This window comes from Actinia tenebrosa, unplaced genomic scaffold (genome assembly GCF_029948245.1).
Source record: "Actinia tenebrosa isolate PJP-AT-01 unplaced genomic scaffold, QUT_ActTen_1.0 PGA_scaffold3__52_contigs__length_22856419, whole genome shotgun sequence".
Lineage (NCBI taxonomy): Eukaryota > Metazoa > Cnidaria > Anthozoa > Actiniaria > Actiniidae > Actinia > Actinia tenebrosa.
The window spans coordinates 1,026,342-1,051,148 of record NW_028292580.1 but is presented as its reverse complement, the minus strand read 5'-3'; the positions used below and the strand labels follow the sequence as shown (position 1 = coordinate 1,051,148).

The 24,807-nt window shown below is 45.1% G+C and overlaps 2 protein-coding genes across 2 annotated transcripts; both read left to right on the top strand.

Annotated features, from left to right (window-relative positions):
• The first annotated feature begins 650 nt into the window (after window positions 1-650).
• Window positions 651-1,405, top strand: LOC148907558 (uncharacterized). Its single transcript, XM_089035668.1, has one exon. It carries the CDS (start codon window positions 683-685, stop codon window positions 1,403-1,405), a length of 723 nt encoding a protein of 240 aa, XP_088891794.1. The 5' UTR covers window positions 651-682.
• Window positions 1,406-1,908: 503 nt separating this feature from the next.
• Window positions 1,909-7,108, top strand: LOC148907557 (uncharacterized). The gene is made up of 2 exons (XM_089035667.1): window positions 1,909-2,056; window positions 2,259-7,108. The coding sequence occupies exons 1-2, from the start codon at window positions 1,909-1,911 to the stop codon at window positions 7,106-7,108; spliced, it is 4,998 nt and encodes a 1,665-aa protein (XP_088891793.1).
• The last annotated feature ends 17,699 nt before the right edge of the window (window positions 7,109-24,807 follow it).

Sequence of the window (24,807 nt, the reverse complement as noted above, 5' to 3'; positions counted from 1 at the left end):
TCCAAGAGGAACATTGGCCAGTGAAAATGTCCAAAGGCCACTGTAAAGTCTGCTTGAAGGGCAAGAGAGTTAAGTTCTGCACGCAAGGATATGAGAAGTGTGGACTGCGAATCTGCAAGGACTGTTTCAAGAACCACAACTTGCACCTATGAGCGCCTTCAAACAAAATGGCGCGAGATTCAAATTGTAGTGAACACTGTTGTTGTTTTTGACTGTTCTCAGTGTATATAGAACACGAATTATTGAATACAAGTACACTGAAATATCTCTTACATTTCTAGATTCTTATTTCTCAATTTTAAGGTCTATATTTAAATGATTTATAGCACTATATTAGCAACATCAGTTTGTATGTTAGTAGTTTCAATTGAAACATCAAAGGAATGATTTTACCTAATGAATTTTGCTATTTAAAATATTCATATTATTCTTTAATAGGTATCATTGAAAAGATTATTTTTTGGAAAATAAACTTTTTTACTATTGTATTTCTTAAAATCCTCTGGTTTTCTTGATATGAATGATTTAGTAAGGGTATCCAAAAACACCTCATATTTGTCTGGCACCCCTTGGGCAATTAGAGCAGTTACAACCTGGACCCCTTGGGACTGAGAGGGTTAATGGCCCTCCACACAACAAGGGGATCCTTATCTCCCAGAATGCAGCCTTCAAGGATTCCAACATGATGCTTAACGCAAAACTGAAAAGCCTGAAGCAAGAAGGAAAGCACAATGTACAACACAAACCTACAATTGAGATGGAAGATCTCCGGAAGCTCAAAACAAGTGCTATCATGAGTCCAAGTACTCCCAACAGTTTACTAATGAATGTATGGTTTCATTGTACTTTATACTGGTGTAGGAGAGGGCGTGAAGGTCAACGAAACCTGTCTAAAAGCAGCTTCAAGTTCCTCAATGACGAAAACAGGCCGTATGCCACTATGACTCATGACGAGGCCAGCAAGAATCACCCAGGTAGTTTTGGCGACCAAGAAAGCTATGAAAAGCTTGCTTTGATGTACAAAACTGACACTCCACATGACGGCTTCTCATCTCTTCAACTTTACCTTAACTGTGACGCATTATTTCAGGTTCCCAAGAGAAACTTGGCACGTTCTTCCGAAGCGGTGTGGTGCAAGAGTCAAGTGCTTGGTGTAAACAAACTCGGAAACATGATGAAGGAACTGAGTTTGGCAGCCAAACTTTCCAAAGTCTACACCAATCATTGTGTAAGGGCAACTATGATCACCCTCTGGCCAAATGCTGGGCTATCAAACAGGCATATAATGGCTATTTCTGGCCACCGCAATGAGCAGTCTCTACAGAGCAACAACTCGCGGCCTTCGTCAAACCAACTTCAGCAGTGTAGCAACATCCTCTCTCTGGCTGTTATAGCTTATGCATGATAGAAGTGGGTTCCCTGTGGAAGAGAGAGAGAGAGAAGGAGCTCGTGGGAATGGGACAGAGTTGTTATAGGGAAGAGTAGACAAGTTGTTGTGGTTTAAAAAATGAATCCGGAATTCGAATGATTTTATCTTCAGGACAGTACATATGTGTAAGTATAATGATCCCGTTTTTCTTGGACAGAATATATTCTCATAGAAGGTTTTGCAATTGTCATTCTAGCGAATCGTGAAAACCTGAACTCGTGAAAACCTGAACTCGTGAAAACCTGAACTTGCGAAAACCTGAACTCGTGAAAACCTGAACTCGTGAAAACCTGAACTCATGAAATTAATCCTGCAGCGTGGAATTGTGAAATCATTGACTGACTGAACTCTGAATAAACTGATAATCTAGAACTTGAACGTCACGCATCTTGACTATAGTCCTCGGGATAATCTAGAACCACTACAAAATTCGACATATCGTCAAATCTGAACGAACTGATCGAGAAAGAAAACACAAAATGAATGCTGAAGGAAACCCGAACTTGACCATCGCACAACAACATGAAAGAATCCTCGAATTAGAAAAACAACTTGAAAACATGATAAAAGGACCGTCTGAATATGGGAGACAACTTGAGCGAGAGTTGGATCTTGGATCCCGAAGAGGTAAGAGAATTATTCAAGAAAATATGAAAGATTTCGAAGGCCGTAAAGCCGAACGGATTACACAAAGACAACATTCCTTGGCGGGATATTTATCCCACCTGTCAAGACTTGTCAACCAAGTTGGAGACGTGGAACGATGCTTCGAAGCCGAAAAAATTGTTGATTATTTAAAGAAATTAGAACTTGCATGGGATTTGTACAGAAATGAATAGTGTTTACATCGAGGAAGATGTAAGTGAAACAGAACTTTTACGAGTAAAACAACAACACGAACATGCCAAAGATAATTATCACAAGTGTGCCTATGCCGCATGCGAGCGTTTGAGACAGGCACAACAATGTCGAGAAGACGAGCAGGCGCCAGTTCGCCGACAAAGAGATAATGAGACAATAAGCCAATATTCCTACGCAGGGGGGTCTACTAAGTCGAAAACTAGATCGCTGAGCTCTTCGAAGAAACGAGAACTACAGAAAAACGCGGAATTGAAGAAAATGATGGCAGAACAAGCTGAAGAAATAGCAAAATTGGAAGCGGAAAAGGAAAAGCGCAAGATAGACATTGAACTAGAGAAGCAAAAAACAGTAATAAAACTGAGATTTGAAGCCAAGATAGCAGAAAAGGAAGCCGAATTTATGTCAGAGGATGAAGAGTCCGATCTAGAATTACCACGTGGACCATGCCTTTACACAAGCACCCCCTTGACAAAGGAAGACCAGACCACTGATTGGGTCGTGAACGAAACCACACGCATCCATGTACCGGATGACCGCGATGAGAGAATAAAACAAGAATACGAATATGAATACCAGAGAAGCTCCCAATGCCCCGAGAAGTACGATGAATATTGGAGAAACTCCCACGTTCCTAAGAGGTACGACATGCAAGAAGAAAGCGCTGACAAGAGCCACGCCCAAAACGTTATGGCCGACGAAAGATACCATTCTGAGAGACCTCGAAGAGAAGAATCCATCTTACAAGAAACTACAACCCACAATGCAATGATGCTGAAGTTGAACATGTTGCAAGCCATGCAGCCTGTAAAGTTCTCCGGAGATGCTGACGACTTCCCCAGTCTTAGAAGCCGCCTGAAAGACAATTTAGAGGACGGACTATTGACCGACGGACAAAAGCTGGAGTTCTTACCGAAATTTGTCTGCGGAGAAGCGTATGAAGTAGTTCAACGAGCGTCTGGATGCAAGTACGACGATATTGTGAAGCTGCTAGAGGAACGATACGGACACCCATCCGCGGTTGCAGCCGCATGTATCGAAAAACTGACCATTGGTCCAAAGTTAGCCCATGATGACAACAAAGGCCTACGTAACTTTGCAGAACAACTTGAATCAGCATCGAAGAAGCTGGAAGGAGAATACGAAGTTGAAGCAAGCACGACGTCGAACCTGAAGCTGATCGTAAGTAGGTTGCCAAACTACCTATCAGCAAGGTGGGGAGATACCCTGTACTTCATCAGAGAGAAAGGGATGTCACCGAAGTTGAAGGACCTTGTGGCATTTGTGAAAAGACAAGCAGCAATCAAGAACGATCCCGCCTTTGTCACTACAACTTCATCACGGAACAGTGAATCGAAAACGAACACTGCTAGACCAATGAGATTCACTCACAAGGTAATGAAAGCTCAACCTCCGCTGAAAACCGCCACCTTCACGACCGACGTCAGACCTAAGGAAGCGTATCAAGCCGGTAGTAAAACAGAAAACGCAAGTACGCCGGGTCGCTGTGTCTGCTGCTCTGGAAGCCACGACCTTCTACATTGTACACAGTTCGCAAGGAAAGACATCACGGTCAGATGGAACGTCGTGAAGAATAATAAACTGTGTCATGTTTGCTTGAAAGCGGGACACTTAAGAACACAATGCAAATCGAACGAGAACTGTGGATGCGGAAGTGAGCGACGCCACCACAAGCTGCTACACAACTTTCCCAGACCGAAAGCAGCCCCAGTCGACAAGAAAGCTGAAGAAAGGGAACAAAGAAAGGATCCACCGAGTAACGACCAGAGGCCTGCTCCTGAACAGAGGAAAACCGACCAGTACGCAACCAACGTACGAAATACAGACAAAAGTATACTTCTGCACGTGGTACCGATAAAGATCTCCGCGCCAGATGGAAGTGCGATAACGACGTATGGACTCCTGGACAACGGGTCCCGTGCCACCGTAGTTGACGCCGAAGTGGCAGAGATGATAGGACTCAAAGGAAGAAAGAAAAGAATATCGGTCAACACGCTGATGAATAAAGAAGAAGAAGAGTTCCAACTGGCTGAGTTCCAGATACAGTCTGCCGATGGCGAAGGACAACCAATCACAGTAGAGGAAGGGTTGATATCACAAAAATTCAGCATTTTTGAAGACCTCTTGCCTTCCAATATCAACAGAAATGCGTACCCTCATCTGATAGACATTGAAGTACCGGAAGTAGAAGTCCCGCGGGTATCTGTGTTGATTGGCAAGGATGTTGACGAAGCACACGAGATAATTGAAGTACGGAAATCTGACGAACCTACCTGTAAGCTCCAGGCTCAGAGAGGGCCCCTTGGGTGGGTCATTACGGGTACTATTGAAGGAAAAACACAACGAACGAAACTTGACTTACACTTTACTGACATAGAAAACCTGAAGTTACGTGAACAGATAGAAAGATTCTGGAAGATAGATGACTACGGAACAAGACAGGATGTCAAAGAAAAAGAGGTGCTTTCAAGAGAAGATCTGAGAGCAGTAGCGAAGCTTGAAGAGACAACAGTGTTTAAAGAAGGGCATTACGAGACCGGACTGCTGTGGAAGAAAGATGATGTGAAATTGCCAAACAATCGCGAGCAAGCTGAAAAGAGACTGTTGAGCCTCAAGAAAAGGTTTCAAAAGGATCGAGCGTTCGAAGAAGTGTATTGTGACACCATGAATGGCTACATCGAGAAAGGATACGCGCGCAAACTCTCCGCTGAAGAAACTTCGCAGATTGGACCGCGAACATGGTACTTACCTCACTTCGGAGTTACGAACGTTAATAAGCCAGGAAAAGTGCGTATTGTTTTCGACGCCGCTGCTGAACATGAAGGTACGTCATTGAACAAGAATCTGCTTCAGGGACCCGACTGCACGAACAGTCTGCCTGGCGTATTACTGCGATTCCGTGAAGACGAAGTTGCACTTGTAGCGGACATCGAAAGCATGTTCCATCAAGTCGGAGTACGTGAAGAAGATCAAGACTCTCTAAGATTCTTATGGTGGAGTGGAGATGCTGATGATCCTCCTGAAGAGTATGTGATGACAGTTCATATATTTGGTGCAAGAGACTCGCCGTGTGCAGCAAACTCAACCCTGAAGAAAACAGCGGATGACAACAGCGACGACTTCGATACTGCGACAGTTCACACTGTAAAGAACAACTTTTATGTCGATGGCGTCCTAAAGTCGTTACCTAATGCGGATGCTGCAACACGCATGGCTGACCAACTGACACAGCTGTGTATGAAAGGAGGCTTCAAGTTAACGAAGTTCATCAGCAACGACCGCGAGGTCCTAGCTGAAATACCAGAAGAAAAGAAAGCCACGTCCTTCCTCGATCTGAAACTCCAAGAACTACCAACAGAAAGAGCCCTCGGTGTACGCTGGGATGTCGAGTCAGACACCTTTGGGTTTAAAGTGTCAGAATTGCAGAAACCGAATACAATGAGAGGAGTTCTTTCAACTATTAGTGCGGTTTTCGACCCTCTAAACTTTGCAGCACCAGTGATATTGCCTGCAAAAAGAATCATGCAAGAACTGTGGAAGAAGAAGTATAAGTGGGACCAACCACTTGAAGGTGAGATCCTACAAAAATGGTCCAGCTGGAAAGAGAATCTTCCACTGCTGGAGCGAGTATGTGTACCGAGATGTTATTTTACGCAAACAAGTGAACAAAGAATTTCTCTTGAGCTTCACCACTTCTGTGATGCGTCCGAGGTCGGGTACGGAGCAGTATCGTACTTGAGAGCCGAGTATCATGATGGAAGAATCGAATGCTCATTTGTGATGGCTAAGTCCAGAAACACCCCTTTCAAGACCCTCACCATCCCTCGTCTTGAATTGCAGTCAGCGGTACTTGCAACGCGTCTTGACAAGACAGTGAGGAAAGAGCTAGAGCTTGATGTCCGACAAGTAACATTTTGGACCGACTCCATGATAGTTCTAAACTATATCAGAAACGAAACTCGACGTTTCCAAACGTACGTCGCAAACAGAGTGACCGAAATCAGAGAGGAAACACTGCCCGAACAGTGGAGACATTGTCCAGGCAAGGACAATCCTGCAGATGATGCAAGCCGTGGTCTTGATACTGAAGAATATCTCAAGAACCAACGCTGGCTTAAAGGACCAGAGTTTCTGTGGAAGACGAAAGAGAACTGGCCCAAGAACAAGTTTGAAGAAGTTAGCGTACAAGATCTGGAAGTTAAGAAAGAAGCTTATCTGACCGTACTTGAACGCAGATCATCTGTGGAGGAACTTACAAGGAGGTATTCCAACTGGATAGTACTCCTGCGCCGAGTTGCCTGGCTAGTCAAATTCACCGAATGGATCAAGTCCCGACACGTGAAAGAGAAACGTATTTCTACTGAAGACCTGCAGAACGCTAAATTGAAGGTTGCTAGGATCGTGCAACGTGAAGCCTTTTCCGAAGAAATGCAGAGCCTCAAGAAGAAGAAACAAGTTCAAGGACACAGCCCCACAGCAAGTCTAAGCCCAAAGTTACATGATGATGGTCTACTTCGTGTTGGTGGAAGATTGGCTAAGGCACCAATTTCCCATGACGCAATGCACCCAATAATTTTGCCTCGGAAGAGTCACGTTACGACAATCTTGATACGTTACTTGCATGAGAAGAACGGACACTGTGGTCAAGAGCAAGTGCTAGCCCTCCTGAGAGAACAATTCTGGGTAATCCAAGCACAGTTGTTAGCCAACCATTACTGGAAGAGATGGCTGAAAGAATATATACCCTCACTACAAGAGAGACAAAAAATGGCGACAACCAAAGAGAAACATACAGATTGATGATTTGGTGCTGGTAGCTGACGAAAACCCTACAAGGAACAAATGGCCGCTAGGCAGAGTTACTAAGGTGTTTCCAGGAAGTGATGGTTTGGTTCGAAGTGTAGAAGTGAAGACAGTAGTATAGGGAATGGGGGTTCCAGCGCAATCTCAACACGGGGTAAGACCCGCGTCAAAAATCCACCTACGGAAACAACCCACTCCAAGTGTGGTTGGGGGCAACAGCGCAAATATGTTAGTCTATATATGGAGTGCGAAGAATGTAAGAGAACTTTTAAGAAAGAAGCGGATTTGAAAAAGCATTTGAAAATGAAGACGAAGTGTATGAGCAGTTATGATTGTGGATGTGGTAAGAAGTTTGAGACTAAGGTTAAATTGTTTTGGCATTGTCAGGACTGTGAGTACGACTACGACGACCTAAAAAGTGCTTGGTATTAGGTATAAAATATTTCCTATTATATAGATGGAATCCCAAAGCAACTTCAGCACGGTGTCAATACCCGGTAACGGTGAGATTGACGTTAGACAGTTTTGGCGTCAGTCAGAAAGGAAGGTTAAAAGGACTCTCCGAAAAGGTATAGAAGAATTAGGAGCCCTGAAAGCGAGCATAATGGTAGAAGTAAGTTTGTCAAAAGACGAGGTAATGACGACAGCAATGTTGCGATCAAAGTCGTTAGTGATATTAGAATCCACGAATCTGGATAGGTCACTCAGTGAAGCCTTAGAAGCAATAATGGAGTCGCTGTCTAACTACACGAAAGAAGGATCGGGTTGGACAGTAGAGGAGGTTGAAGGAATAGAGATAAGTATAGCCAGGTACGTACCCATACGAGGGGGGAGTTACGTACCGCTACCAACGTGGGTAGAAAGGAAGAAGGCTATTGTAAACGTGAAGAATGAAGACAATCGATGCTTTATGTGGGCAATCAGGTCTGCACTGTATCCAGCAGAGAAGGATCCCTGTAGGACAAGTATCCCACAGATGATTTAGAGTGGGATGGTGTGGAATTTCCCATGCAGTTGATAGACATCCCCATATTTGAGGAAATAAACGATCTAGCAATTAACGTTTACGGAGTCAGAGAGCAGACGATAGTACCGTTAGTTCTGTCAAAAAGTAAAGGAGAGCGCGTACATTTATTCTACCACGGCGGACACTACTCATGGGTTAAACACATTAGCAGACTATTCTACAGACATACTAAGCACAAAGGCAAAAAGTACTTCTGCGACTGCTGCTTGCTGTCATTTACATCCTTAAATACCCTAAAGAAACACGATGAGATCTGCCGCGGAGTCGAAGAAGTGGCGCAACGGATCCAGATGCCCACCAACAAAGAGCTTTCATACGCAGACCATCAAAAGCAGATGCAAGTGCCTTACGTGATATATGCAGACTTCGAAGCGTTGATAACTAAGGAAGAGCAGAAACGTGGCGCCACGAATAAGGTAGGATTACACGAGATCTGCTCCTTTGGTTACATAGTAGTCAGATCAGACGGTAAAGCAAACCCTCCTGTGATTTACCGAGGTAAGAACGCAGCTAATGAGTTTCTAGAAGCATTGCGAGAAGAGGAGGGAGAGATTAGAGAACAATTAAGATGTCCAAAGAAGATGGAATTTACCAAAGAGAACCAGGAGGCTTTTAACAAGGCAAAAAAATGCTACATTTGCCAACATACGCTTCTTCAGTTTGGAAGACGAGCCAAGAAAGCGTGGGATGAAGATGGAAAGTATCTAGGAGAAGCTCATTTTAAATGCGGGAAGTATGCTAAGAAAGGTGAGAAGCCGGGAAAGCCCTCCACGCACTGCATTCACTGTCACAAAGCATTTGTTGAGGATTTCTATGTGGATAAGGTTAGGGATCACTGCCACATCACGGGTAAATACAGAGGAGCGGCTCATTGGAAATGCAATATAAACTTCAAAGTAAATCCAGACATGGAGATTCCGGTGTTCTTTCACAACCTCCGCGGTTACGACTCCCATTTGCTACTACAAGGAACAGACGGCTCCGACGTCAAATGCATACCCAACAACAAAGAGCGCTACATGTCCGTAACTGTGGGTAAGCTAAAGTTCTTAGATTCGCAGCAGTTTATGGCGGACTCCTTAGCAAACCTCGTAAAGTATAACACCAACTTTCCCATTTCCAGTCAATACGGCGCGGAAAGGAAAGGAGTCTACCCATACGAATACATGGACTCCTGGGATCGATTCAAAGAACCCCTACCACCCAAAGATCGCTTCTACAGCACCCTAAACGAGTCTGGTATAAAGGATGAGGAGTACCAGCATGCGTTAGACGTGTGGGAAAAGTACTCCTGTGAGAACATGGGTGACTACCACGACATCTACCTAAGGTCTGACGTAGTGCTGCTCGCAGATGTTTTCCAAAGCTTCAGAAAGATGGCTATGGAATATTACGGATTGGATCCCGCTAATTTCTACACGGCTCCTGGGCTCAGCTGGAGTGCTTTGTTAAAGAAGACAAATGCGCAGTTGGATCTCCTAACGGAGTACGACATGTATCGGTTTATGGAAGACGGTATTCGTGGCGGCGTATGCGGACCCAGCCGACGTTACGCCCGCGCAAACAACCCCTTAGTAGAGCACGACCCAGAGAAACCAACCACATACATTTACTACCTGGATGCGAATAACCTTTATGGTTGGGCAATGTCACAGTACCTACCTGTGAGAGACTTCGAATGGGATCCAGTGAAGCCGATAGACTTCTACATGCAGGTAGGAAAGGAGGAAGACAAGGGTTACGTCTTAGAAGTGGATCTGGAGTACCCAGAGCGCCTGCACGACGAACACAATGAGTTCCCCTTAGCACCAGAAGCGATAGAGATACCATTTAAGCAGCTAAGTCCGCTGCAAAAGCAAATGTGCCCTGGTTACAAACCGTACAGGAAACTAACTATGAACCTGATGGATAAGAAGAAGTATGTGGTACATTACCGCAACCTGCAGTTCTACGTGCGACACGGAATGCGCGTAGAGAAGATCCACAGAGTCCTAAAATTCACGCAGGAACCCTGGATGCGCCCCTACATTGACTTTAACACGCAAAAGCGTACCGCAGCGAAAAATGACTTCGAGAAAAATCTCTTCAAACTGATGAACAACAGCGTGTTCGGAAAGACAATGGAGAACATCCGCAAGCGCGTAAGCGTAAAAATAGTCAGCACCAAAGAGGAAGCAGAAGCATACGTGTCACAGCCAGGCTTCGTTAGATACGTAGAAATGCTGAACTTCTACGTGATTCACATGAAAAAGGCAAACCTCTTACTAAACAAGCCCGTTTACACAGGCTTTACGGTGCTGGATCTATCGAAGCTGCTTATGTACGAGTTCTACTACGATAAGCTTAAGCCAAAGTACGGAGACCGCTGTCGCCTCCTGTACACAGACACCGACTCCCTAATTCTAGAAGTGCAAACGGAAGACGTTTACAAAGACTGCCTCCCCGACATAGACGAGTACGACACCAGCGGTTACCCGAAGGAGCACTTCCTTTACTCTGCGAAGAATAAGAAGGTAATTGGGAAGATGAAAGACGAAATGTTAGGAAAACCCATCGTGGAATACGTGGGTCTGAAACCAAAGATGTACAGCGTGCTAAAGTTAGACGGCGTAGAAAAGAAAGCTAAAGGCGTAAAAAAGTATGTGGTTAAGAAGGACATTACGCACGAGTCCTACCTCAACGTATTACGAACACGCAAGGAACAGCGGCATAAGATGAACAGCCTGCGCAGCTATGGTCATCAGATACATAACGTCACGCAGGAGAAGGTGTCACTGTCTGCATTTGACGGTAAGCGATGGATGTGTGATGACGGAGTGCATACGATAGCATTCGGACATCACACGATAAGCAGTTCTTCTTTGACGAACCCACGCGTGGGACTATCATGAAGATAATACAAGATGGGCTGACCCTTCTTAGCTATCGCACTTCGGATCTGGTAAGTTTCCAAAGACCAATTAGGATCCGTAGCTCTTTTGGATCCTCCTTCTAATTCACCCGGCTCATAGAGATATCGAACCGTGACATTACCTAATTTCTTTTCATGGGGGAAGACCGCCCTCGAACTTCTGATGAAGGACTTGTGTTCCGCGTGTTTCTTTTTTATGGCATCCCTGGGTTTCATTCCCGTAGCCCTGGCCGCCTCGTTGTTCGAAGCTGCGACGACCTGGGGGAGCCTCTGAGTCCATTCCCTATTGCGTTTGGAGGGATCTTCCAGCTCTTTCCAATACTGGTATCCAAAGAGACGCTCGGCCAGGGTCTTATTGAATCTTTCGACAATGCTTTGACCCCTGTGGTACTCTGCTTTAGCTCTTCTAATCTTAGTGTCGTGGTCTTTCAGGGTCTTGGTAACCACGCCCATAAACTCCGTCCCCGCATCCACTTGCAGCAGCTTAGGCCATTTCAAGACGCGCTTATAAACCCTACCTAGGGCTTCTGCGACTTCCCCAGAATCCTTGCTGGTTATAGGTTCGGCGTCCTTGTATCTGCTTGCGATATCGACTACGGTCAAAGCGTACCTATAGGTCTTCTTTCTCACCTTATCGTGCGGCAAGAAAAGCAAATCCGCCTGATGAACTTCATTGGGGGTATTTACGGTGAAGCTGGGCCTGGGAATGTACTTAGGCACGGGAAGATAAACCTGCCAGAGGGTTTGTTTTTTCAACCAGTTCTTAGCCGTTTCGTCTGATACCCTGGCCGCGGTCGCGAGTTTCTTGATAGCTGACGCTCCTCTCCAATAGCCTTCAGGCCCATAGTAAATCCTTTTAATTTTGTCCTCTACGCGGCCCATTATATGAATTCCAAAACAAGATTGATCTTACGTCCGTTAAAATCCACCGTCTTTCCGTCCACTTTAATGGTGATGTTTATGCTTTCTACCAAATTAGATAAGTCATAGCTCAAAGAAATGGGAGTGTATTCTACTGGGTCAAATGGATTACCTTGGGGCAGAAACTTGGACATAAGAGAAGACTTTTCTCCATTGTTGTAACTATGGACCAAGTCGCAATAGACTTCATAAGAGGATGCGACTTTCCATTTCACATCATATGTACTGCCGCTATTTATCGTGGTACTAGTAAGGCCCAGGAGTTCTACCAATGAACTGTCCTTTAGATTGGCGCTCCCATTATTTTTCTTGAATGTCATTTCATGGGGTAATCCTGTGGTAAGAGTGTATCCATGCTTCGCTAGCTCCTTAGCCAGTGTTATTGGGGTGTAATGGGAATCTGGTATTTTTGGTTTGGTGCCGGAAGTTCCGATGACAAAGCCATTAATTAAATTATACCAAGAATTATACAAAGAGCAACTAACCAACCGAACCTTACAGGCTTTGATGGGAGGATTCAAATACGTGGTAAAGTCATTCTTGTCGCTTTCCAAAAAGACGATCATTATATTAGATACGCCAAAGCCACGCCTCCGGCCAGCCCTGCGACTCCTACAAAGACCAATTCATTGTCTTTTTGTTTCTTAGAAGGCTGGTAGTAATTCTTGAACTGAGGCTTTTTCATTCTAAAGTCGGGGTGTGCTTGCGCATAAAGTTTGAAGGCGTAGTCTGTGTTTTCGAAGTTCTTGTCTGCCTGCATTTTGTCTTGGTAGTTCTTATCCAACCAATCCCTGTAAGCTTGTCTTTTTTCATTCCAAGCCGCCACGTCCCGCTGATATTTCTCCAGCGCTAAGTCGTGTCTCTTCCTTTCGGCGGCACCGCTTTTGTCGCCTCTGACTAATCTATCCAAATATTGACCGCCATAATTAGCTCCAGTGAATGCTAAAGCTGCAATGACTCCACCTGCGACTAAGCCAGCCATTATATATTACGTCGTAGGCAGGTACTTTTCCTTTCGTAGGTAATCCTTTAGCATGATAGCCCCGCCTACGGCAGCGGTCATCTTAGCAAAGTTAGCGAAGCTCTTGCTTGGGTCTTCAGTAAAGTCTTCTTTGAGCACTTTCTTACCTACCCAACCAATACCCGCAACAATAGAAGTAATGATAGCTGCTTCTTCAACAGTTTTCAACAACGCGGTCGACATTATATTACAAAGCGAGAAGGTTATTCCATTTCAGGGATCTTACTTTTTCTAACCTCCACAGGTGCGTGATATGTTGCGGCCTCCCACTTTACTTTTGGCTTCGTAGCCCGCCATTGTAAGTAGAGGCTGCCTGCTGCTATAGCGACTCCTAACGCGCCAATGACGTACCCAGGATTGATAAAGGATTCCTCTTCCTCCACCTTTTCCTCCTTCTTTGCTTTGTTCTTTTTATTCATCTCCGCCAGCTTCTTTCCGGCAGCGACTCTGCCCGGAGATTTAGCCTTGGTAATCTTGGTATCTTCTACGGGAGCCTTTTCTGGTTGTTCTTCGGTGTCACTCATCTTATATTAAGGGACTTGAAGGACTTGACAAGTAACTTGATGACGACTTGACAATGACTTGGCAATGACTTGACAACGACTTGACTAAGTACTTGAGAATGACTTAAGGACGACTTGACTAAGTACTTGAGGTGACTTGACAACGACTTGACTAAGTACTTGAGAATGACTTAAGGACGACTTGACTAAGTACTTGAGGTGACTTGACAACGACTTGACTAGGTACTTGAGGCGACTTGATCAGGTACCTCAGTAAGTGCTGCCTGGAAGACCTTTTCAACGTCTCTGTTCTTCTTGAAGTCCTTCCAAGAGGCCGTAAGTTCCTTCAAGTCGACGTGCTGAGCTACGTGAAGTGCCGCAGAGGCGACTGCCATTAACTTACCGCACTTCAAAGACAACCAGCCGCAGGTTATCTTAAGTTCTTGGGCGATGACATAGTCCTCGCTTATGTCCTTCCGCAGTTGCTCCACGTCGTCTATAGGCAGTGCAAGTCCAAGCAATTTAGTTGCAAGTCGGATAGCGGAGTCTGCGACGGCGTCTGTGGTCTTACTTGCAAGGGCAGCCTCGTACCTTTTATGGAACTTTTTGACTTCCTCTTCCGACAGCTTATTAACCTGCTCATGGGTAAGTTCCCTGCCTATCATTTCTTTACACTTCCCCGAAGACACGAGGATGTTAAGTTGTTCCTTGAGGTTACTTTCGTCTAACTGCGTGGGGACTTCATCTAAGAGCTGCTCAATCTCCATATACATTAACGTCATAAGGAAACCTCAAAGAGAAAATCATTTTGGAATGTTGGTGCGTCTTTAAATGCCGCATGTATTCATGCAACTGTTCCTTGCTTATCTCACCACCGTAGTCGCTTAAGATGGTTTCCAGATCAGACTTACTGGGTGTATAAAATACTACGAGAGAGCCTATGTTTTCCCTAAAGGGTTTAGAGACACTGGTAAGCTGCTGGGAAAGCAACCAAACGCTGATATTGTCGTGTCTGCCGCTGAAAGCGAGCTTCACTAATTCGGAGGTGCGCTTTTTTACGTCGTCCCCACAGGCAATGTCATCCAGTATGAGTAAAGTCTGCGTATCTTTAGGGAATTGCTTGTGCCAGAACTTAAGATGCCCAGATAACTCGTTAGGGTCTAAAATATCTACGAAGAAGTCGTCGTCTTTCACTCCTATGCCCGTCCAGGTGCGGTTATTCACGTAGGTGGGACAAAGCAGCACTATGTAGTCAAAGCGGTATCTAAAGGGTCCTAATAGCTGCTCCACGACGAATTGGGTCTTTCCACAGCCGGTGGGTCCTACTATCAGAGCGTTACAAGGCATGTGATCTGGGTTCATATATAGATGGAACCAGTGGAAGCAGTAAGAAGGATTACCGCCGACGCAAAGGATAAAAGAGACACCATAGAAATGCAAAGGGAAGAGATAGACCGGTTAAAAGAGCGCGTACAGGAATTGTACGATGAAATGTGTGGTCTGAAGCGTGCAGAACGGTTTGGCGCGCTTTTGACAATGGCGGGCTGGGCTAAGGAGTCCATTAAGGACTTCATTCGATATCCCCCATAGATATATGGACTGCATTACGTGCGAACTACCTGCTGACTGCATCATCGTTACCCCTCCGACGCCTCGTAAGAAACACAGCTGCTGTCACTGTAATAAGGTATTCTCTGAAGAAGACTTCGTTGGACATTGGTGTCCCGCGGATACTAAAGCACAAAGGACTTTAGACGACGTTCGAGAAGAGTAAGAGGTCGCAAAGAAGATCTTACTAAGCCCCAGCAAGAGGAATTAGCATAGGTCTTTCTTTTTTTTTATCGTTATTTTGTTAAATGCTGCAAAGAGGTCTCAAGTAAGGATCTATCTTTTATTGTTATTTTGTTAAATCATCACGATCGAAGAATGGTTAACATGATTATCTTTTTGCTGGTTTCAACAATGAGAAAGAATGATACCTCATCTTTTAATGGGGGCTTAACAAAATAACAATAAAAGATAGATCCTTACTTGAGACCTCTTTGCAGCATTTAACAAAATAACAATAAAAAATAAGGTATATATAATGAAGTGCGTGCAATGTGATAGAGCTTTTAGTAGCAAGCAGCGACTGCAATACCATCTTTCCAAGAAAGTCTGTCAGAAGACCGTAAGTACCCTTTGCGGTGACTGCGGTAAGGAACTGTCCACTGTACAGGCCCTACGATATCACCGCGAGAACAGAGTCTGCCTCAAAGACCGTTGTCTCCGTTGCGATGAACCTCACTTCGAGGAGAACTGGCATAAATACCGCTGTCGTCGTTACCACCTCGAAGATGTCGTCTGTGAAACCCACGGAGACTTAGCCGAACGTTGTTGTCCCCACGAAACCTCCCGGGTGCTCACGCGACGTAAGAAGGAAATAGACCAGACCTTCGTATGCTTTGACGACGTTGAGGGCGTGAGATGGGAATACAGGGAACACTGGGACGGCATTTGCAACCGATGTGGCTGTATACGTAGCGGTCAACATATTTGGTGTTGCCTGTACGACGGACCCAAGCCCTTAGACCATTACCTTGCTGTAAGAAAAGCATGGAAAAATGAATAATATATGATGTTACCTTACATCGCAGCGTTCGCAGGAGGAGCCTTAATTTACCATACTAATTACATGACAGAAAAAATGAGGTCCGACATAGCAGACCAATACTCAACCGCCCATGAGGATGACTAATCACATAATGGATTAGCGTCGGTGCGGCGTTCGATGTCAAACTTCCATCGACCATTCACTTTACCATAACTTCTTACGTGTGTGTATTCCTCACCTTGAAGGACATACCGCACGCAGTCAGGTGCCCATAAAGTGCACTCTTCATTGTCATGCATCAAGATTAACCTCAATCGGTTGATATCTTCAAACATGACATAATTTTTTATTTTGTAAGTTTGACCAACGGTCAGATTACGCCAGTGTGTCTGTTCAACTATCATTATATCTATGAAATATTCTTTGGTGAGTCCTTAACGCCTCCTGCGTCTTAAAAGCCTTAACACACCAAGGACAAGGTACACGAATGCCTTCCGCGTAATGGTCGATCTCCCTACATATAAGGTCGTAATCGTTGCACACCATGGTTAGGTAACCATTTGCCTCGTATTGTGTGAGTAACGCCTCTTGTTTTGAGGATAATACGCCGTTACCCTTAGGCGTCTTCAACTCCAGGCATAACCCATTATGTTTTTTATGTGCATTAAGGACTAAGATGTCGGGTTGCCCCGCCTGATACCCTTTCTGCCAACATACTATTCTTTTGCTAGCTGAGTCCTGTAGTTCTCCAAGACCTGGTGCGAGCAGTAGGATAGGGTGGAATCGACGTATGTAGTTTACGACCTTCTTATGCAGGTCAAATTCATTTTCTATTTTGAATACCAACTTGTTAGGACTGTCAAAGCGTTTGTCCATTGCATATTTACCTGTTTTCCTGAGGGTAGGGAGAACGTCACCTAACGCCCATTTTCTGAACTCCTTAGCTACGAACTTTTCAGATCCGAATATTAACTCATAAAGACCCATTTCAGTGATGTAAACGGAATGTGGTTGCGCATTAAGGGTGTCAGTCAGATTTACACCCTTTATAGACCTCAAAGTTACCTTGTTTTCCTCTGAGACGTGATCAGACGCCGCTTTTCTGGAATTTACGTAACCCAAGGCATCAGCCACGGACTTTGCTTTGAAATAAAGTTTATCGCCTTGCACTATGCATTGCAGTTTGGTGTTGTTGTTTTCGAATACGCGAAGCATTATATACGCAAGGGATATTTTATCCTTTCTTGGATGAGGGAGCGCAGCGCGCGAATCAATACGCAACGCTCTTTAGCTGATTCATTTCTACGCTCAACTGGGCGTCAGACACCACGAAGATGTATGCGTTGATCTTGTCTGAGTCGCCTGCGCTAGCGTTTAAGTCACGCTTGATTTCCAGGGTAATGCCGTCCTGGGTATTTACCAGACGCAATCCCTGCCCATGTAAATCCTCGTCGTTGGTGGTTCGCATGTCAATCCACAGTGCATACTTATTGGTAAAGAACTCACCGGGTGCAACTTGATCCCCAAACTTTCTTTTTATTTCCCTGTAGATGTCTGAGGGCTTCATTCCCTGCGAATACACCTTATTTGGAACTCCATTGATGCTAATCCCGACGTTGGTGATGCCGGGGTTATGAAAGGCTTCAGAGTCGCGCTTACCGGCTTCATAAGGCTTAATAAATACCAACATCAGCCCCGTAAGACTGCGACGTGGTAAATTAATGCTCTGAGTAATTACCGCGTCTGTCTTATCCAGGAAACTAAAGGTTTTGTACATTACCGCGTGGTCGTACAAGAAAGCCTTTCCAGCACTGTATTCCATGCCAGCGCTACGTGCTAGATCTTCGGAGTGTATGGTTTCATACTGCAATTCCAGGTTGGTAATGGCGTATGGATGAATACTTCCCGACAACGCAGTGCTTAACCCGCCAATGATGTTAGCCATGTTGGCTAAGGTCACTTCAAACTGCAACTCACTCAACTGTCTAGGATAATAAACCCCGTGGCTGGTAATAGCCTCAAAGTCCAATGGTACTACGTATTTAGTACCATAGGCTGTCTTGATGGCCTTTGCATCTGCCACGTCAGTTGCGTCGCCAGAATCGGTAGGTTGTGTCTTGGTGGGAGTCCTAACCTTACGTAATATTGCGCTACCGATACCCTGCTCTATTTTTTGTGCCCTTTCGAATGCAGTCAGCCACAGATCTTTGTAGGTGGTGTACAGGTCATAGTTGTTTAAGTCTAAGAGGGATTCCCCGGCGAACTTTACGCGCATCTTAGAAACAATGTTGCGACCAAGGTTGTTAACGATAATCCTTTCATCTGTGGGGCTTGACTGCACCGCTAGGTCGAACCTTAAAGCCAGGGTGCCAGGAACCAATACTAGGTTATCCGTTAGGCGGGGTACGCCTACGTACAGCGTTTCCCCTGGCTTAGCGCTAGAAGGCGTGAATGTAACCCGGTGAAAGGTGCGTTCTGCTTTCAGTCCGCCAACCTGCTTAGGTAATACGTTGGGGTTTAACTTTGAGCTTATCATATATAATGGAAGTAGAAGGTGATTTTGATCCCCTTACCGAAGAAGGTCAAGTAGACATTAACGACGAAGAATACGACGCATGGACTAAAGGCGCGGAAACCGACCCCCTAATCTACGACATGGCCCTAGAAAACACGTACGGCAGTAGGTGGAAAAGCTTCAAGGCAGCCTTGAATCGCATGTGGCACGAAAAGAACCCCGGTGAGTCCCCTCCTGAGTACATAGAACTTCGAAACATGGGTGAGCAGGGAGCAACCGCGCGGGAAACCGTAGAGTGGGCAACGCAAGAGCTAACGCAGCGCTATTCCCACTTCGAGGCCGACGACGTAAGGCTCACAGAACGCGGAAACAAAGTCCTCATAAGCGTTCAAGACATGAGATATCCCGACAAAAACCGTTGGACCAAACCACAAGTCCTCTTTGACGAAAATGGCTCGGTCAAGGTTAACGTGGCAAGATTAAGAGGCTTTCAACTAGCTACCAGAAGTGCGTTAGAAAGGTTGGAAACCCTAAATGAACGGGTTGCGCTAGAAAAACGCGTCGAGGGGCTACAAGAAACGTTGGAAGAAAGGGAGGCAGAATACATGAGGCAAAACCGACTACTTCTCGATGCTCAAAAGAGAGAAGTCGATGACAAAACCCAAAGAATAATAGAAATTAGAGGACAAAGAGACAATGCCCTACGCGATAGAGACCAAGCCCAAAGGGCTTTCGACCTCACCTTACAGGAGTTAGACCTGACAAAAGAGGAAGCTAAAAACTTGCATATCACCATATCCGGCTCTTTGGAGGAACGGCGGCAGTTGGTTGCCGAAATCGACACTAAAGAGGAGCAAATCCGGCAAAGAGATCAGGCTATCGAAGACCTGGAGGGGCAAATAGAGCGGCAGCAAGAAGTAATCGAGGACCAAACTCGTACCGAGGAAGAAAGGGAAGCAGCTCAAAAGGAAGTGGAGGCCCTTGAAATACGCCTTGCGGAATTGCGGGCTCAAAAGGAAAACCTGGAAAAAGAGCTGGGGCTTACCACCAAGGAAAAGGTAAAAAGAGCCCTTTTGAAGTATGGCGTTCCGCTGGCGTTTGCGGTCGCTATTAGCACCGTAGTAGGAGTTATCCTATCCGCGCTTAAGGCTACAGGCGCGGGCGTAAAGAAATTAGGCAATGGACTAACGGACTTGGGAAAAAAGATGGCAGCCGGTCTTCCTGGGCTGCTGGGTTCGGTTGTTTCCTTGGCACTTAGGGCTGGCGGAGAACTGTTGAAGTTCGTGGGGAATAACATTTGGATCTTGGTTGTCGCTATTGGGGTGGTACTCCTGAAGAAGCTAGGTCGATGAAGGGACCTTGGATTTCCTGTCCTTAGAATTGCTGCGCTCTTTCCGCGTCCTTGATTGAGGATGATGAAAGATAGTATTTGCGCCGCCCTGATAATTTGGGGCTAGCGGCAGCACGCTCATAGTGGAAATGGGTTTATGACTCCAAACCGCATCGATAATATTGCTACCCACGCCAATGCTGTTTATCCTTGCGCTGCCCGGCGTCGACCCATCATTGCTACCGTCATCAGGAAATATTTGTAACTTAGCATATTTACAATTAATTACCATATGAAACGTGACCGGCGTCAGATCTTCTCCGCTAAATTTGTTTGGCTCCATCGAAAAGTGGGCCGCTCTTCTGCTGTTCGGGGAAGTTCGATAGGGGGGCAAAGGCTCGTCATTCTCATCGACAAGCCTAAACCCCACATTCGCGCTCATTCCCGTGTTAATGCTAATGGTGCAAATGACTAACGCAGGACCTCCAACTTCAACCCACATTCCCATATCAAACCACTCATGCCTTGCGTACTCCTTTACGTCTAAGTAGTGAACGTAATGCGTTTCACTTAAATGCGGATTCATATAATTTAAGAATCACAGATTCTCACAGGCTTAACACTGTAAGAGTGCTGATGGTCGCGTGATTATAAGGTCGATCTCTTTGATCTTCTATGCTATTTATGCACGCCGACGCCGTGTCATCTACGCGTATTTGCAACTTTACCTTCCCATGGCAATCAGCAACCATGTGAAAAGTCCAAACCGAGAGATTTTCGGTGCTGGTGTCGGGCGGCTCTACCGAGAAATGTGTAGGCTCTCTGTTGTTTGTCTTCGCGCGCATGGGCTGTAATACTCCATTGTCGTCGCAGAAACGAACTCCTACGTTTGCATCACTCGCCGTACCAATGCAAATACTGCATATTATCAGCTTCTTTCCTGAGTAGTTCAGATCCACGGACACGCCCGTGACATCAACCCAAGATGCTTGGGTGTATTTTTTCTCGCCTGTGTAAGTCGTATAAACGCAATCTACTCCAGTTACGTAGGGGTTGTTCATCGCCATATATAATAGCTCAGACCAATGCTTGCAGCTGCTAGACCGGCTTTTAATAAGTTATGGTCATATTCCTCAGGTATCGCAGGTAGGACCTTCTTTGATGGTTTCTTAACTGTGGGTAGCTTCGTTTCGTGTGACTTTTTTGGCTTCTCTACGAAGTGAGGAATGTTCCTAAGAGTGTCAGAGTTCACGTCATTCGCCCCAAACTTCATATCCTTAGTAGCTCGCTGCAGTTTATTGTTGTATCCTACTACAGAACCAGTATTTATAGATAAATTACTAGGCATTAACCAACAACCCGGGGCTACTGCATAGTCCAACCTCGCCTTAGAATTTTGTATGGCTAGTTGGTAACGCTGTACGCCCTTGCTAATGTCACCCTCCAAGATTGAACTTTCGAATAAGATCAAGGCTTCGGCTCGCGTTTCTTCTGCGGCGCCAGTATTTCCGATTATGCTGGATCGGGTGTTTACCTGAGCTCCAAGGATAGAATACACGTAAGCTTCTATGCTGCGGTTTAAACGGGCAAGGCCGGCTTTGGTTAGTCCTTTACCTTCTGGGGGTATGAAATTAAGATATTGCTTTGTTTGCTCGTCGTTGGTAATTTTGATAATCAGTGGATTAGCCCCTGCATACTTACCACCCTCGTCTTTGAACAGAGGTCCGTCTCTGACTTCCTTAGTAGTCTTAGCGTTTGGTTCAAAGAAGGTGCTACTGTCGTGAGTTTCTTTGTGATACCCAGTGTTCCATCGTAGATTCAACGCATGAACTTCCTTATCACTTAGCTCGTGTCCACCAATCCCCCAATAAGCCCAAATATGCCCCAGACCATTGTTAGCGCCGGCAGTGCATCGGAAATCCTTCCCTACAACGTCAAACTCCTTACAAAGTCTGTCATAAGCCGGCACGCTGTATTTATTATCTCTTGGATAAAACGTGGCATCTCCCGGTAATGCAGTAACGCCCATCTCATGCAGTATTCTTCTAACCGTGAAGTGAAAATGAAACATAAATATTGAATTCTTCATCAAGCTTGCGCTTACACCACAGCCGCTAGTGGCACACCAAACTGCAAAGTTTAGTTGCTGCGGCCAATAACGCATGTTAGGACCGCTTAACCATTCATGAGATTCCTTAGCGGTGGTATGAACAATGGGCACGTTTTTGAAGATATCTCGCACCTTTAACAGAAAGGAATGATCGTTAGAGACCCGCATGTTCAACATTAGGTCCAAACTTGGGTGTTCATCAAATGACATCGCGGGTATTGGATAAGTACTGGTACCAAGCAATAATTCCTTTGACCAACTGGGTTCAACATGCGTTGGCGCTGGCGTTGGCTTATGCATTGGCGAATGCTTCAGTTGATCGTCTATTTGATTAACCAGCGTAGGCTTCAAATCCTCGTTGCTGTACATCCTAGAGCCGTTATAGTAAATACCATCGGGTCTTCTTTCGAACTTACTGGGGTCTGCATGTGGAAACATCTTCCTAAATGCTCTCCAATTCCAGTAATCCCGGTTGTCGTGATGTGGCTGCTCCTCAATATCATTCCCAAAAGCGTCGTACATTAGTATATATAATGGATGTTATACCATCAGCACCTCCACTTTATCCTGAACTTCCTAAGGAACCTAACGAATTAAACGCTGAAAACTTTAGGCTCAACAAAGCAAATTTAATCCTGGCTTACTTGGAAGGGCAGGCAAAACACTACGAAAAAGTTAGGAAGAAATACGTCAGAGCCCGTAGCACGCTACATAAGATTGCGATAACTTCAGGATCCATATCTGTTGTGTTAACGGGCTCCGGCGTTGCTACTTCGCTTACTGGGCCGGGAATAATCGTTGGAGTTCCTTTGGCCAGCGTTGGGGCAGCATGTGGTATTATTTCGGCTGTTGCTACGGGCATTATGAAACAGTTGTCAAGCAAAATATCAAAACACGACACGACAATAGCTCTGTCAAGGGCTAAAGTAAATACGATCACTGACCTTGTCTCAAAGGCTTTGCGTGACAGAAAGATAGACGACGTAGAATTCTCGCTTATCTTAGCCGAAGAGGAAAAGTACGAGAAATTAAAGACTGACATAAGGAATAAAAAAACAGTCGTAAGAGATCTTTCCGAGGAATCTCGCAAAAAGATCTATCAAGAAGCGAAAGAAGAGCTTCAAAGAAAGCTTGCTCAGTAAACATCTGCTTCGAAAAGAGCGTGACGGGATTCTATTTACATATCGAACGTCAGTCTAGAAATTATGCAGATTAAATATAATAATTTTCACATACATAAGCGTCCAGATGTGTCTGGCGTTCGCTCGTGATCGTGGGACTTTGGAGCTGGGGAGGCCTAAAGTCCCGAGTTCGAGCCTCGCTGTAGACGCATTTGGACCGGTTGCTGTGAGTGAAAAAAAAAAAGCCTCCCCACACTCACAGCAACCGTGGGGGGAGGGGTAGAAAGTGCGATTCAACCCCGCGATGGGGGGTTTCGTGAGGAAAAGTTGGAAAAGTCAGGGGGTGTCTCGGGACGCTGTCCGGAGTTCACCCTCTGGTGGGTCGTAAGAAAGATATATGTGTACGTACTAGAGGGCCTCTGGCGCGGGATGAAATAAGCCCCGTAAGCCCAAAATGCAAAAAACCCCACTGGGGATAGCTTGGTGTTCTGCGCGATGCATTCCCCAGTGGGGTTTCTGGCAAAATAAACGCCAGTTTTGCATTTTTATTTTCTCGGAATCCATCCTAACAGGGGGTGGTTGGGGTCTATTTTGTAAAATATTTCGTAAATTACATCAGGATAATAAGGAATATCCTTATTCAGCCGACAAAACATCCACTCGGCTTTTGTCATATCAGAAACCTCGGGAAAAGCCTTACCGGTAATTTCAGACAAAAGATAGGGAATAGCTTAGTAATATTTCCCTAGCTTTAATTTTTTCAACGTTTTCCGTAGACTTTGTGGGGTAGGCTCTTCTAAATGGTCTATGATTTTCTTCCTTACTTCGTCGCTTAAATATATCGGATGTAAACCTTGGATATGACTCATCCAGTCTCGGAAGTATTTTATTCTTTTGTATGGGGTCTTCTTACGACCTCCATTGGCGTAATATTGCTCTTTGGTAGCATTTGGTACGGCATTACGAATATTCTTACCACATTCGTAACACTGTGCTGACGTGTCGTCTTCTATTTGCATTTTCTTGTCACAACAAATATACTTATTTGGTTTAGTAGGTACAAACTTGGGTTTCAAGCACTTTACACAGAAATCATAAACAAACTCTTTACAATCTTCGCACTCCATATATAGACTAACATATTTGCGCTGTTGCCCCCAACCACACTTGGAGTGGGTTGTTTCCGTAGGTGGATTTTTGACGCGGGTCTTACCCCGTGTTGAGATTGCGCTGGAACCCCCATTCCCTATACTACTGAAGACTAAGGAAAACAGCTACCGACGTCCAATCCACAAGTTATGCTTGCTGGAAGCTGAAGATGATGACGTTTGAACCAAGAGACTCAGACTTTGCGTTTATAATTTAGTTGAAACTGTTATAGTATGAACGTTTTAGTATAGACCGTTCATAGGGGGCGGAATGTTATAGCTTATGCATGATAGAAGTGGGTTCCCTGTGGAAGAGAGAGAGAGAGAAGGAGCTCGTGGGAATGGGACAGAGTTGTTATAGGGAAGAGTAGACAAGTTGTTGTGGTTTAAAAAATGAATCCGGAATTCGAATGATTTTATCTTCAGGACAGCACATATGTGTAAGTATAATGATCCCGTTTTTCTTGGACAGAATATATTCTCATAGAAGGTTTTG